The sequence below is a fragment of the Haplochromis burtoni genome, unplaced genomic scaffold (assembly GCF_018398535.1).
Source record: "Haplochromis burtoni strain Fernald_Lab_line unplaced genomic scaffold, NCSU_Asbu1 Contig_5, whole genome shotgun sequence".
Lineage (NCBI taxonomy): Eukaryota > Metazoa > Chordata > Actinopteri > Cichliformes > Cichlidae > Haplochromis > Haplochromis burtoni.
In genome coordinates this window covers 4,905,412-4,919,463 of record NW_024582366.1, presented here as the reverse complement: position 1 = coordinate 4,919,463, position 14,052 = coordinate 4,905,412, and the positions used below count along the sequence as shown (strand labels likewise).

Genomic DNA, 14,052 nt, shown 5'->3' with positions numbered 1-14,052 from the left:
TTTGTTTCCTGCATCAGAATAATGCCTGGAAAAACTAGACGGAGGGTAAAAAGATTTGTTTGAAAGGTAGATGAGAGTCCAATAGTTTTCAATCAGCACATGTTTGCCGAGCACTTCACCAAGATTCAAAACAAAGTGATGAAAAAGGACTAGATGCAGCCGCTCAGTGCGTGGACTGCGCTTTATGAACCTTATACATATATAAGGTTTAATCACCACTATTGCATTTGACATTACTGCTGTCAATGGACCAATCAGTGACTGAAACTAATTTATGGGACACAAACATTTGTCAGAGCTGTCTGCACCGCCATGAACTCGTACACTATGAGTCACCAGTCATGCCACATTTCAAACACATGCATCTCATACCATCCGGCTCTTTTCTCATGGAAAAAAACTATCAAATCACATCTGACCTGTAATACTTCACACATGAAACTGCCTGTATGAATTCTCTCATATGACAGCAACAATGCCAGATTTGTTGGTACCCTTCTCTGTTTTTGTCTGTTTTTTATTTTTTGTTTTTTTGGTGGTGGTGGTGGGGGGGGGGCTTAAAAAAGAGTGTTTAAGAATATTTAAATGAACGGTTTAAAATAATGATAAAAGTAAACAAGATGAAAGAAAAGTCTGACACTTCATATAAACAAGGTTTCTGCACCAAGAACTACAAACGATTTTCTTCTTTGTTGGAATTCTACCCAATTCATTTATAAGAGTTTACTCTCATCTATTATATTTTGCATTTGTTTTGCTCTTTTTCTAAATGAGACGAGTGCGTTCACTTAATGGTGTATTCCTTAGTAGATGCACATCATGGAGCCAAGAACAAAGACTTGTACACTGGCCTTCAACGCACATATTAAACAAATATGTTAGACTGCTTTCTTACATTTGCTGACATCTCTAAATTAGAAATATCCTGTCTCAGAGTGACGCTGAAAAACTAGTTCATGCATTTATTACTTCCAGGCTGGACGACTGTAATTCATTATTATCAGGATGTCCTAAAAACTCCCTGAAAAGCCTTCAGCTAATCCAAAATGCTGCAGCAAGAGTCCTGACAGGGACTAGAAAGAGAGAGCAGATTTCTCCTGTTTTGGCTTCCCTTCATTGGCTTCCTGTTAAATCCAGAATTGAATTCAAAATCCTGCTCCTCACATACAAGGTCTTAAATAATCAGGCCCCATCTTATCTTAATGACCTTGTAGTACCATATCACCCTATTAGAGCACTTCGCTCTCGCTCTGCAGGCCTACTTGTTGTTCCTAGAGTATTTAAAAGTAGAATGGGAGGCAGAGCCTTCAGTTTTCAGGCCCCTCTTCTGTGGAACCAGCTTCCAGTTTGGATTCGGGAGACAGACACTATCTCTACTTTTAAGATTAGGCTTAAAACTTTCCTTTTTGCTAAAGCATATAGTTAGGGCTGGACCAGGTGACCCTGAATCCTCCCTTAGTTATGCTGCAATAGACGTAGGCTGCCGGGGATTCCCATGATCATTGAGTTTTTCCTTTCCAGTCACCTTTCTCACTCACTATGTGTTAATAGACCTCTCTGCATTGAATCATATCTGTTATTAACCTCTGTCTCTCTTCTGGTTCTGCCGGAGGTTTCTTCCTGTTAAAAGGGAGTTTTTCCTTCCCACTGTCACCAAAGTGCTTGCTTATAGGGGGTCATATGATTGTTGGGTTTTCTCTGTATCTATTATTGTGCAATCTAGTGTACAATATAAAGTGCCTTGAAGTGACATTTGTTGTGATTTGGCGCTATATAAATAAAATTGAATTGAATTGGTCATCTTTCGTCCGGGAAAGCCTGAAGTCACACAGTGCACATTCGGCTGCGAAGCTTGTTCAGGCTATCCCATATGGAAAAGAAATAGAAAAAACTTATAAAAGACTTGCATCAGATGTGGCCTACTTCATATAGTGAATCATATAAGGTTTATATGATTTACTCATGAAAGTGGCCGTTTCATATATTCTTTTAGTAAGTATCCAAAACATACAAGTTCCATTTACATAATTTTTCTAAGGATCTTATATCTGTTTTCACTCTTGTATGCCTTTCATACAAGTTTCTCACAAGACAGATACAAACTTTATACAATTTATATCTTTTCCATATGGGATTGTAAATGCATGATTTACACATTGCAATGTGCATTATCTAACTAAGGGAAACTCTTCTAACCAGTCATGCCAACAGGTTAATCTCTGACTAACAGTTCTAAATTGACATTGGTGTACATGGTATTTGTGTTTCCACGAGTGCAGCTTCGGAAAAAAACAAGCAACCTAAATGAGGTAAAGTGTACATCTACTGCAGTCCTATTAAATGTCCTAGTTTGCCTAACCCAATTTCAGCATGCAGCAGACCAGCTGTCAGGACGTTTGAGTGATTGTGCAATAGGCTGCCATGTCCTCAAAAGTCTTAACAAATGATTAACCCATTTACTTTCTTAATGACAGCAAATGTATTGCAATGGATAAGAATGCATTGGAAAACAGTGATTAATTTACAGTATGTAATTCTTCCATCAGATTAACAATCCAAGTCCAATCCGGAGGTGTCTGTAGCTCAGGAGGTAGAGCTGGTCACCTACTGATCGGAAGGTTGGGGGTTTGATCCCTGGCTCCTTCAGTCTGCATGCCAAGTATCCTTGGGCAAGATACTAACCCCAAGTTGCTCTCCGATGCATCCATTTGAGTATGAATGTGGTTAGACAGCACTCAGTTTAGAGTCAGTGACTGTGAGAACAGGTGTGATTGGGTGAATGTGGCATGTTGTATAGAGAGCTTTGAGTACTCCAGGAGAGTAGAAAAGTGCTAAATAAGAATCAGTCCATTTACCAAGTCTGGAATAAAAATGGACAAAGCCATGAGTCAAATGTTTCAACTTAGCCTTTTGCTAAAAAGTCTGAAATCTATTGGATAATGTTCAACTGTTGGAGTTATCAAAATCAGGGCAACACTCCAAGATTGCTGTCATAAAGACGCCTCTTATGTTTATACTCCTTTACTGTAAATAATTGTGTGCTATTCATATTATTAGCAGTCTTAGTAGATACAGTGGGGACTTTGTTTCTTTTCTATTTTTACACTCGTGGGTTCTGTTGTTTCTTTTAAGTTATCAGTTTCAGCATTTTTTTTCCTACTGTTTGCTTTATGATTGCCACATGCACACAGGGCAAAGTTTTAACAGATTGCGCAGATTACATTTTGTTGTTTTACTGTTACTTTTTTGTGTGTTACAGTAAAAAATAGTGCTTTTATTCTCATTATTTATTAATTTATTAATTTAATGTATGCACTGGCTCATCCACATGACTCCAGAGAACAGGAAAAGAGAATCATATTTTGTGTTCAGTCAAGACGAGGGCATAAGAACACATGTACACCCTAACTATACTTTATTCACGTATTGATCAGGCCAAAGGTACACATCATGCTCCATTCTGTTGACTTGTAGCCAAGTGCAAGTTTGCCTCCAAAAAGGGAGAAAAAATCTGTTAAACTTTGTTAGAACATTATTAAACACGGATTACTGAGCATGCTCTAATAAATGGCTCAATAGAATAAATGTTGAACTGTCACTGCTTCTCAGTTTTAATCAATTCCTGAATGAATTTTAAATGATTGAATTCTTTTCAGGAAATGAATATTTGCCATGTTTTATGGGCATGTGAGTGTGTGTTTGTGTACGTGTGCGTGTAAGGGGGGTTGCGTTATCCAGCTCCCCTGCTCACTGGCCAGGGATCAGTGTATTGATTCTGAGCAGCCTCGGCTGTTGCTTAATTAGGATGTACCTGTCTGGGAATTATATCTTTTTTTCTCTCTCATTGTGCGAGGAAACAAAAAATGATAAAGAAATACAGAGAGGGAGAGAAACTTGTTTGTTTTCATCAAGGTTAATCACGTTTTCTGCTTTGTGTTGCTGTCAGCAGATTGGTGTCTGACCTCGCAGCGCGCAAAAAAAAAATAAAAAAAATTGAAAAAACGTTTTGTGTGGCACACAAAACATGCTAATGAAAGATGTTTCATTGTATGGGGACGGGGGTGACTGGGTGCTGATGCTGTAAAAAGTGGAATTCAAATGGCGGGAATGGTTAAAAGCAGTATGATCGGATGAAAAAATCTGCTATAATGCTTGTAATCTGAATTAAATTCAAATAATTGTAAATATCTTCAGTATCAAAGCAGTTACTGGATACTATTAGATATTAAACTAACTTAAATGTTATTTTTTAAAGTTGAATCCATCTATACATTTAATTGTTTGTGATGTTGGCCATGTTTAGGGATAGAAAAAGAGGTGAAGTGAAAGTTGGGTGAGGAAGTAAAGAAATAAATAGTGAATTAAGATGAATGAGGACCAATGGAGGTGGATGTGGCGATAGAGTAGTGATAGATTGAGCTGTACAAAGATGGATGTTAAAAAAAAACAGAGAGAAAGGACAGAGCAATGAGACAAGAGACAATACAGAGGCCTGGATGGATGGAGAGGGATGAAGGGTGGCAAAGACTTGATGGGTGGGTGTCTCTAAACTCCAATTTCAGTGACTGACTAATCGCTTGACAGACGGCTAATGTGTTGAATTGCTGAGGCAGCTCTTGAATCACTGGCTGCCCTGTCTTGATTTCTTATGAATGGACAACACTGCCCATTTCTGATCACTAAGAGAACCACCAAGTTTACTTTAACAGATGAAACAAAAGCAGCATTGGTCTGCATCACTTATAAAGATTACAAATATGTATATCTGTAGTTACACAATGCCTGAAAGAAAAACAAAAGATATTTTCTATTGTTGTTTTAATGGCAATAACTGGGTCTATTTTAGACACATAATAGCCATCCACATTTAGCTTTTATTTAGCTGTTTTTAAAAATTTGATTTCATTTATTCCATCTCTAAAAAATAGAAACAAGCAAATAATGAGAACAAACCCTAAAACAATCAGCTGTACTCGTGTTTAATAGAGGAATAATATAACCAATAAAAGGTTGCATTGCACAGAAAGCATAATTATGCATGATATATTGATCAATAGAAAAGATTTTAAGCAACATAATGAATGATGAATAATGAACGATTACAAAGTGAGCACAGTTACACATTTTCAGCACGCTACTGCCTGTGTTCCTTCTAAATGCTGCAGTATGAGGACATTATTTAGGGCTACAGGTATGTCCACAAATGCACTCTCTCCACTGGGACCATTTACCACCCTGCACTGGTCTGGCAGTACTCTGGTTCTCCTCTCAGTTCACAAGGATTGGCAGCACATGTCTCACCGAATTACAGCTGATGAGGTCTGACCCACTAAGCTGGGTTAACTGGTTGCTGGGTGAGCACTTTGTGACCTCTGTCTCTGTATCTGCTTTCAAAGTTTGGAAACTATACATGATGAACCAGAAACACATCGTGAAGATTTAGGACAAAAGCTGATAATTTTTCCAGGTTTCAAATGTAAAGGAGGGCTTAAAATATAAAGAGAAGATCTTTTATTTTTACTCAGCCTGAATTCAAACTTGTCCCTTCACCTCTGGTAATGCTCTGTAACCCACACAGCCTGTCAGTCTTTCTGTTAGGTCTTTAAGTCTGTTAAAGGAAATCAAAGGCCCATTAACAGTTTCTTGACACTCAATGACTCGTAGTAATCCTTCTCCAAACTCTGATCCAGACAGCCCTCAAACTCTCGCTGCCGTTATGTGTGTCCTTTGCTCAATGCCCAAGACATACAATCATTGCTCACAGTCCTACAAACACTTAGGAGATCAATGATCTCAGAGTGATAATCTCCTCCTTGATAGAGGGTAAAAGCCTTCACCGAAGACAGGGAGTGACAGGGGAAAGTGAGAGACAGTGATAGAAAGAGATAAAATAAAGCAATAAACAAAACGAAAGCAAACAGGAAGTATAACTCCGAAAACAAGCGCACATACAGATCATGACAAGTGTCTCCTCTCAGCTGGGTTGACATCTATATCTCTGTTTTTATTGACAACTGGCTTAACTAAAAGCTCCTCTGCCAGGGAGTGAATGACTGACTGCCCATGTACAGAAAGAGAGGGGGGATGACTCACATGGGAAATCACCAGCTGTATGTAAGTGAGTGAGTAAGTAAAGTTTATTTATAAAACACCTTTCGCAGACATGTAGTCACAGAGCGCTATATACTCAAAATCATAAAAACTAGAAAGAAGTGCAATAATAAATAAAATAGAATAAGAAATTGAGTTGTTGGCACTAATTTGTGATATAATGTCTAATATTTTCTAATTCTTGCTTTCTACTATATATTGTTTGCAATGCCTTTTCGTCTCTGCGTGTTTGCCCTGAGCCCGCTGCTTCAAGCTGACTGCTGGACAAAAGGGGAAGTTTATAGACTGGTACTGCATGCATATACTGTAAATAAACTTCAGTAGAAGTTAAATGAAAGTATATTTAAACAAAGTTCGAGAAAGACTAAATGTACAGTTAAATATGGGTGCTACAAAACCCAGTGTCTCACTTTTACTTTCCACCATGTTGCACAAGAGGACACTTAAAATACTGCACTGCATGCCATATTGGCATTGGCTGTCAACTGTAAGGTGTGGGGCTCAGATGATAATCATAGCAGTGATGCATTGATAGCAGCTGTAATAGCAGCAGTAGCAATCATGATAGCAGTATCTGTGATAGGAGAAGCAAACAAATCTATAGAAGCCACTTTATTAGTTATAAAAAAGGCTGTCCGGGCACTGAATTACTGGGTATTTCTCAGGGTTTAATCCCGTGATTTAACATGCTTATTTAAATAGATGCAAATGTAGTGTGTGCTAAGTAAGTAGAGCCACAGTGTTAAAGTAGTGCAAACAGTTCCTAGTCTCAAACCTGTCATAATGAACACATCCCTTTTAAATTAGAGAGTAAAGTGACCAGTATTAGAGATTAAATTAGGCTAATAAACAGAAAGAGTCTAATCTTTTAGTTCAGCAGTCAGTGTACATCTACTTTTATGCCTCATTTCCCTACGACCCTTATTAACTGGCTCTGTCGGTAGGGCACAGATAGCTGTGTCGCAAATTAATTTGACCCTTCTGATAATGTGTTTTGATATTTAAATATACATACCACTACCGATGCTACACACATTATGCACATTAATTCCCCAAAGTAAACATATTTGTAGCTCAGCCTTCTTACAGCCAATTACATACTCAGTTTCAGCTGTATGTGATATTAATCACATAATGTAATCTCCTGGCTCTACGTAGCTCGAGCCTCTCTCCTCCCCTCATCCCACCAACACCACCTCGGCTAACGCTGATCCCCTCAGCCAGCTCTATGGCGTCTGTGCTGGCCTTCTTTTGCGGGAGGCCTGGGCAACGCCGGAGAACAGGCACTGCCGGGGGCGATACACATCCCTCAGGTGGGCCTTTCATTATGGATGATGTTTCTGCCAAATTATTTAGACCCTGAGCCCCAGCAATATCCCCACCCTATAAAAAACTGAAACAAACACATGCATGCACACAGGTGTACACACACACACACACACACACACACACACACACACACACACTCCCCATCTCTTTCTTTGCAAATGCGCACAAGCATTAATTCCTCCTGATCGCATATATATGTGTGTATGTACAGTTCATTAGTGCTGTTTTCTTTGTTCAGAGGTGTTAAAGAAGTGAAAGTGTGACTCTTGTGAATTACATGTTGTCAGAAGGGACTGGGAGCTAAGCAGGAGGAAAATATTCATCACATGTAAGCCAGTGTTGCTCTCCATGCCATAGAGGGCCCTATGTTGACACTACTGGCTTCAGTAATGTGGGATGTTAAACAGGTTTGGCTCAGTGTGTGTGTGTGTGTGTGTGTGTGTGTGTGTCTGTGTGCATATTCCTCAGAGGCAATTTGTTGCAGACTCGTTAGGAAAGAGTCAGAGATGACAGTCTCCTGGCAATGTCTGACCTCGGCTTAGAGATTCGAGAGCAGCTTTGGGATACAGACACACACATTGAGGAGAATGCACGCACACACACCACATGCCATCAAAGTTACCCTTCTTTTTGTCCCTTAACTCATCAAGCTTTATATTCCTCCACTTACCTTCCTTCCCAAATCCCATGCACTCTCTAGCCTCAGCTCCCGCCCGTCTGTCTCCAAAATACTTCAGGCTGGTGCCTGCCTTCAAACAGCACGACCAGTTCAATTCCCACTCGCTCTTCATCTTCCTCCTATTTCCTCCTTTCCTTCCTTCACCCTTCTTTAGCTGAGATCCCTTCCAAATCTGTTCTTTCCTTTCCAAAGCTCTACAGCAAATTCTGAGAGGAAAAAAGCCCCCCTGTTGACCCCTTGCCCTCTCACCCATTCCAAACTAACATCCCATTCCTCATGCACAGCTCGCTTCTCAAATACTGGTTATGAGTTACACTGCACTTGGCATAATCCTGCACACACTGTGATTCATGACTTCTAATATTGTTGATCCAGGATCTGATCTTTAATTTGCATTTGTTGCAGCAAGTCTGCGATGCCAAAGACCAACAGCTAAATTTCAGAAAAGAAAAACGTCAATATTTATTTTGTATTTACACTTCATATTGACATACTCTCTTTCTCAAGAAATTTTGTACTTTAGAAACTTGAAGATGTGGTGGAAGATCAGGTGAGAGATTTGCTGCTGGGAATGCCACCGATAGATTTATGTGCAAGAGCTGGCTAATAGAAAAAGTAAACCTGCCTATAGTGGATCTAAACTTCCATCCACCCGTAGTCCTATATCATCTGTATGGTTGCACTGTACTGAACCTAGATTTATTGAGAGTTGTACTCACCAAAAATACATTTAAATTTTAGACCCAGACGTATATACAAGAGCTGCCTCATCCATCTAAAGAAGACCAACCACACCTACCTCACATCCATTTGCCCTTTCACTATTTTGTGCGTTTCAGAACCACCCCTTCCTCTCAATTCCCATGTTCCTCCTAGCTGATATAAAATATATCTGACTTACCCAGGCTGAAAAGCACCAGGAACTTCAGGCAGACAAACTCTCGTTGATCCAGCTGCAGAGAGCGTAGTTTGGCCACCAGCTCCTGGGCGTGGCTCAACAGATTGTTGAGAGTTGCTCCCGCCTGTGAGGCAATCACTGCGTAGTCCACCTTTAAAAAAATAGGAAAGAAGAAGGTAAAAATGCGTGCATTTAAGTGACTCTGACTGGAGATTGAGCAGAAGTTTTGAAAACATAGTTGTAGATACCAAATAGAACACAATGTCACTTAGTTGATCACTGATTTGGGAGTTTTACAGCCCCATAGCAATAATTGGACGGTGGTTTGGTTTGTGACAGAGTAAATCACCCATTTCTAGTCTGTCACTTCTCTTTCACTTCTTTCACATGGATACAAAAATGGCTAACATGCTTCCTTAGGTCTAACCTATAAACATTAACACCACTTACACACTCCTTTTGCAAGTGTGCTTCAAACCTGCAGTTGCAGCTCATTTGAATGAGAGGCAAGTCCTTAGTCGCCACTCACCATAAGCAGGACCATATTAAATTTTTATACTTATTGACAATTCATTACTATAATTGACTGTGTGAGGGTTTCCAGGGGAAGGTAGATGTTGGTGCGAGTCAGGAAGAGGTTCCCTGCGAGCTTCCATTTGTAATTATAAGCAGCCGTGAGTTTGGATTTTACTTACAGTGTAAATAAGATGACTGGAACACGTTTTTTTTTTTCAATTTTCTTTCCTTTGCAAATAAGAAAAGGGTCAAAGGGACATACATGTTGATAATACACCAATTTTTTCATTTATTTATCTGCCTTCCCCACTTTTTTTCCTTCCGTGTGCTTTTATTACACTGCACTCTCCCACTTTGCCCCGACGCCTCTGTCCCTGTCTTCCCATCTTAACACCTCCGAGACAGAAAGAGCTATGGCTCTGTGAAAAGCAAACACTGCCCCCCTTCCAAGGTGTCAATCAATTTACATAAAATCAACTGTGCATGAAATAAGTTCATTGAGGGATTGGACTGTTGATGGTGATGCCTTGGGTTATTGCCTCCCAGCCTTAAGTAAAAAGAGAGACCAAATAAAACGCTATAGTGTCACTATAGCAGACTTAGCACTAACTCTGGTGACCTGCATATCAATCAATCAATCAATACCACTTTATTATCACCCCTGGAGAGACATAGAGGGCGAATATATGATTAAACCTTCAAATCTTAACTTATCATAAATATAGTCTTTGCTGAACATTAGGATTAATATGAAAGGTGAAAATAGGTTGGTATATATATCTATATATATCTATATATATAGATATATATATATCTATCTATCTATATCTATATATATATCTATATATATCTATATATCTATCTATATCTATATATATCTATATATATATTATATATCTATATATATATCTATATATATCTATATCTATATATATATATATATCTATATATCTATATTATATATATTATTATATAATTATTAATTAAATAATTATATATATTTATATATATATATTATATATATATATAATCTGTGCCGAGTATAACCTGGAAGTCCCGAGGTCAAAATGGGAGATGCCCCCAAGGGTGGTGGAGAATGACCGAGCTAAGATCCTGTGGGACTTCCAGATACAGACGGACAAAATGGTGGTGGCTAACCAACCGGACATAGTGGTGGTAGACAAACAGAAGAAGACGGCCGTAGTGATCGATGTAGCGGTTCCGAATGACAGCAATATCAGGAAGAAGGAACACGAGAAGCTGGAGAAATACCAAGGGCTCAGAGAAGAGCTCGAGAGGATGTGGAGGGTGAAGGTAACGGTGGTCCCCGTGGTAATCGGAGCACTAGGTGCGGTGACTCCCAAGCTAGGCGAGTGGCTCCAGCAGATCCCGGGAATAACATCGGAGATCTCTGTCCAGAAGAGCGCAGTCCTGGGAACAGCTAAGATACTGCGCAGGACCCTCAAGCTCCCAGGCCTCTGGTAGAGGACCCGAGCTTGAAGGATAAACCGCCCGCAGGGGCGTGCTGGGGTGTTTTATATATATATATATATATATATATATATATATATATATATATATATATATATATATATATATATATATATATATATATATATATATATAATATATATATATAGGTATATATCATGTATATATATCATTTGAATTTAATACACACCAGGAGCACTCTTATAGTGTTTTTTTGTAGCCGGCTGACTGCCACACTGTGAGGCCTTGCTAAATCATTCAACAGATCAGTCCAGCCTTTGTCATTTCATGTTTGCTCACATTTGTACAAGTTCCACTGTGTGTTTGATCCTATGACAGGATAAAGAACAAGCACTCATGGTCATTTCTCACTGCTGTTGGTGACATGCAGTAGTAAAGAGAAAGAAAGGCAGAAAAAAAAAGAATAAAATTAACAAGCAAGGGGCAACAAACATAGGGACATGAGACTGGGCAAGACAGAAGGCAAATGACAGGCTGTAGCAGTTAATCTGCTAGTTCAATGGATTTCTCTTCAAATGTCAGTATGAACGGAGCGTATGACTGGCAAGAGCAAAGAAGCAGCTTGCTTCAAAGCAAGAGGGAAGAAACATCTGTTTAAATTCTCCATATGAGCAAAGCTCTGGTCCTTCAGTCACATTTTTTTTAATAAAAGCAGTACAATATCTCCTGGTAAACTTTGCGAATTTATTTCAGAATAAATGTGGTGATTTGCCTCAATGCACTTGAGGACAAAGTGCAATCAGTTTCAGTGCAACAATGGATTAATTACGGCATGAACTAAGGCCTGTCTTCAATGACTGCTTTGTGTTATGGCATTGTTTGGTTAATTCCTCATAATACACTACATATGGGCATTCTGGCAATTCAATAGTATAAAATACCAGCTGTGTTATTTCGTTTGGGCTGCCAAAGGGAAAAAAATCCACCTTGTAAAACTGTAGTATCTGTTCAAAATTAAGATTTTGCACACTCTGCATTCTTGGACAAATGGCCCTCTGTTTTGTTGTTGGGACTATGCTTCTAATCTGATGCAGCCACTCTGTGTAAAGCTTAGAACTACAAATACGTGGTCCTTTTTAAGAATACTGATATATAGTTTATAGACCAGAGGACTACATGTACTCCATGTACAACACAGATTTGCTTCTTACTGGGCACTAAGGTCAGAGAAGGCTTTTGCCAGACTCGGTGCAGCGCTCTCCCATCAAGTCCTGATTGTGTTTGTGTAGCATTTGCTTTGGGTGGTGTTGCTACTGCGGTTTAAATATCCCTTGTATTATCATTGTGCTGTCACCCCTGGCCAGGTGGAGAATAATAGGAGATAATGAACTGTTTCAGACCCCCCCCCCCCCCACACACACATGCATACATTTCCAAACACACACACACACCCTCAACACCAGCTGTTCATTAACCAAAGTATGCAAAACGAAACCGCCATCCAGCACCTCCCCTGACTATCAGCCCCTCCTCCTCCTCCTATTCCTGCCCGCTGTTCGGGCCTTTTAAAACAGCCTTATCTGCTTCACCTCATCATCTTCTCCCCGATCCATCCTCGTCTCTTCTACTTTTGGCACATTTCTGCCTTCTTCTACCTCATTCTGCCTCCTTTCTTTTCTTCTCCCTCCTATTATCCAACTCAGTCTCCTTCCATCAGTTTACTCCCTCCGTCTATCTGTTCAACAATCTTGCACCGCTTCTTCTGCCTTTTTATTTATTTTTTTCTTCAAACTCTCATTTACCTGTTACCACTATCATAGCACTATTTGTTATAGTTTGTAGTTCCCAGTACTGGCTGCTTCTTCACCCATGCTCAGAATCGACTGTGACCTTGTCTTCATTCAGAATCGCGGAATTAAAAGGACTCCCCCTGTACACAGTGCACACGCGCTCGCCAGAATCTATTGTTGTAAAACATTTGTCGAAAAGCAATGTTTTTGCAGTGCAAGACAATCAATAATGCATGACTTCTCAACTCACTGACAGCCATCTGATTGGTCAGAGGCATATTCATGATGAGCAGTTTCGCACCTTTGTGACTGCACACACTCTCTCTTTCTCTTTTTAAAATGTGCCTTTGTTTGTGTGCGATTTTGAGAATCACTGAAGACCGAGTGAGTCTTCTATGTTTGCTTTGGGTTTGTGTATTTAAAGAAAGCTTGCTTTGTGAGTGCGTGTGTGTGTGTGTGTGTGTGTGTGTGTGTGTGTGTGTGTGTGTGTGTGTGTGTGTGTGTGTGTGTGAAGCCGAAACACAAATCAGCACATGGCATTCTGATGCATTGAGATTTCTTGTTAGGGCTTCAGGCACCATCTCCCACCAACTTCCTCAAAGACCCCCAGTAAAAGAAAATAACACATTTAGCTGCATTTTTTATCTGTCCACCCACTCACTATGCTGAGTGTCTGAGTGCTTTATTTATTCACTGTTTGAGTCTTCATGCTCTGAGAAAAACTGTAAGAGCCTATAATCTTAGAAAGAAACCCCAACAATCAGGCGACATGTCTGTGAGCAATCACTTGGCAACAGTGGGAAGGAAAAATCCCCTTTTAACAGAAAGAAAGAAAATTTTTTTTTTTTCAGAGTTTGAGTGATACAAGATTGGACAAAAACAAAAAAGGAGTGGAAAATGCTGGAAGTAGTTCTTACCTGTTGGCCAGTGACCAATAGGATGGAGCCCTCCTTGGCATGCACCACCTGGCGGAAAACGTGGTCGAGAATGAGGAGTTCACTCCAGCAGTTCTGCAGCAGCTTCATCTGGTCATCCACCTGATTAGAGATGCATATACAAAAATCCACATCAGGCTAGGTGTTTATTTTTCCGCTCTTATAAAGCTGTAACAACAGTCTCTGTTGAGACTGAATGCCAGATGTACAATACCGTAACTGTCATCAGTGCAGATTGCATGTCTTTCATTGCACTCCTTTATTACATGTTATTTAGACGGGTTTGCAGTCATCAACACACAGAGTTGTGTGTTCAGGAGGGGCGTAGAAAACATGCAATGT

The 14,052-nt window shown here is 39.7% G+C and overlaps 1 protein-coding gene across 1 annotated transcript in view; it reads right to left on the bottom strand.

Annotated features, from left to right (window-relative positions):
• nr5a2 (nuclear receptor subfamily 5, group A, member 2) overlaps positions 1-14,052 on the bottom strand; it is a 67,206-nt gene that overhangs the window by 14,710 nt on the left and 38,444 nt on the right. The window contains exons 5-6 of the mRNA XM_005920915.3: positions 13,693-13,812; positions 9,021-9,168 (exon numbers count right to left, since the gene is read on the bottom strand). Of these exons, the coding sequence (XP_005920977.1) occupies positions 9,021-9,168; positions 13,693-13,812 (268 nt within the window). The remainder of the gene's footprint in view (positions 1-9,020; positions 9,169-13,692; positions 13,813-14,052) is intronic.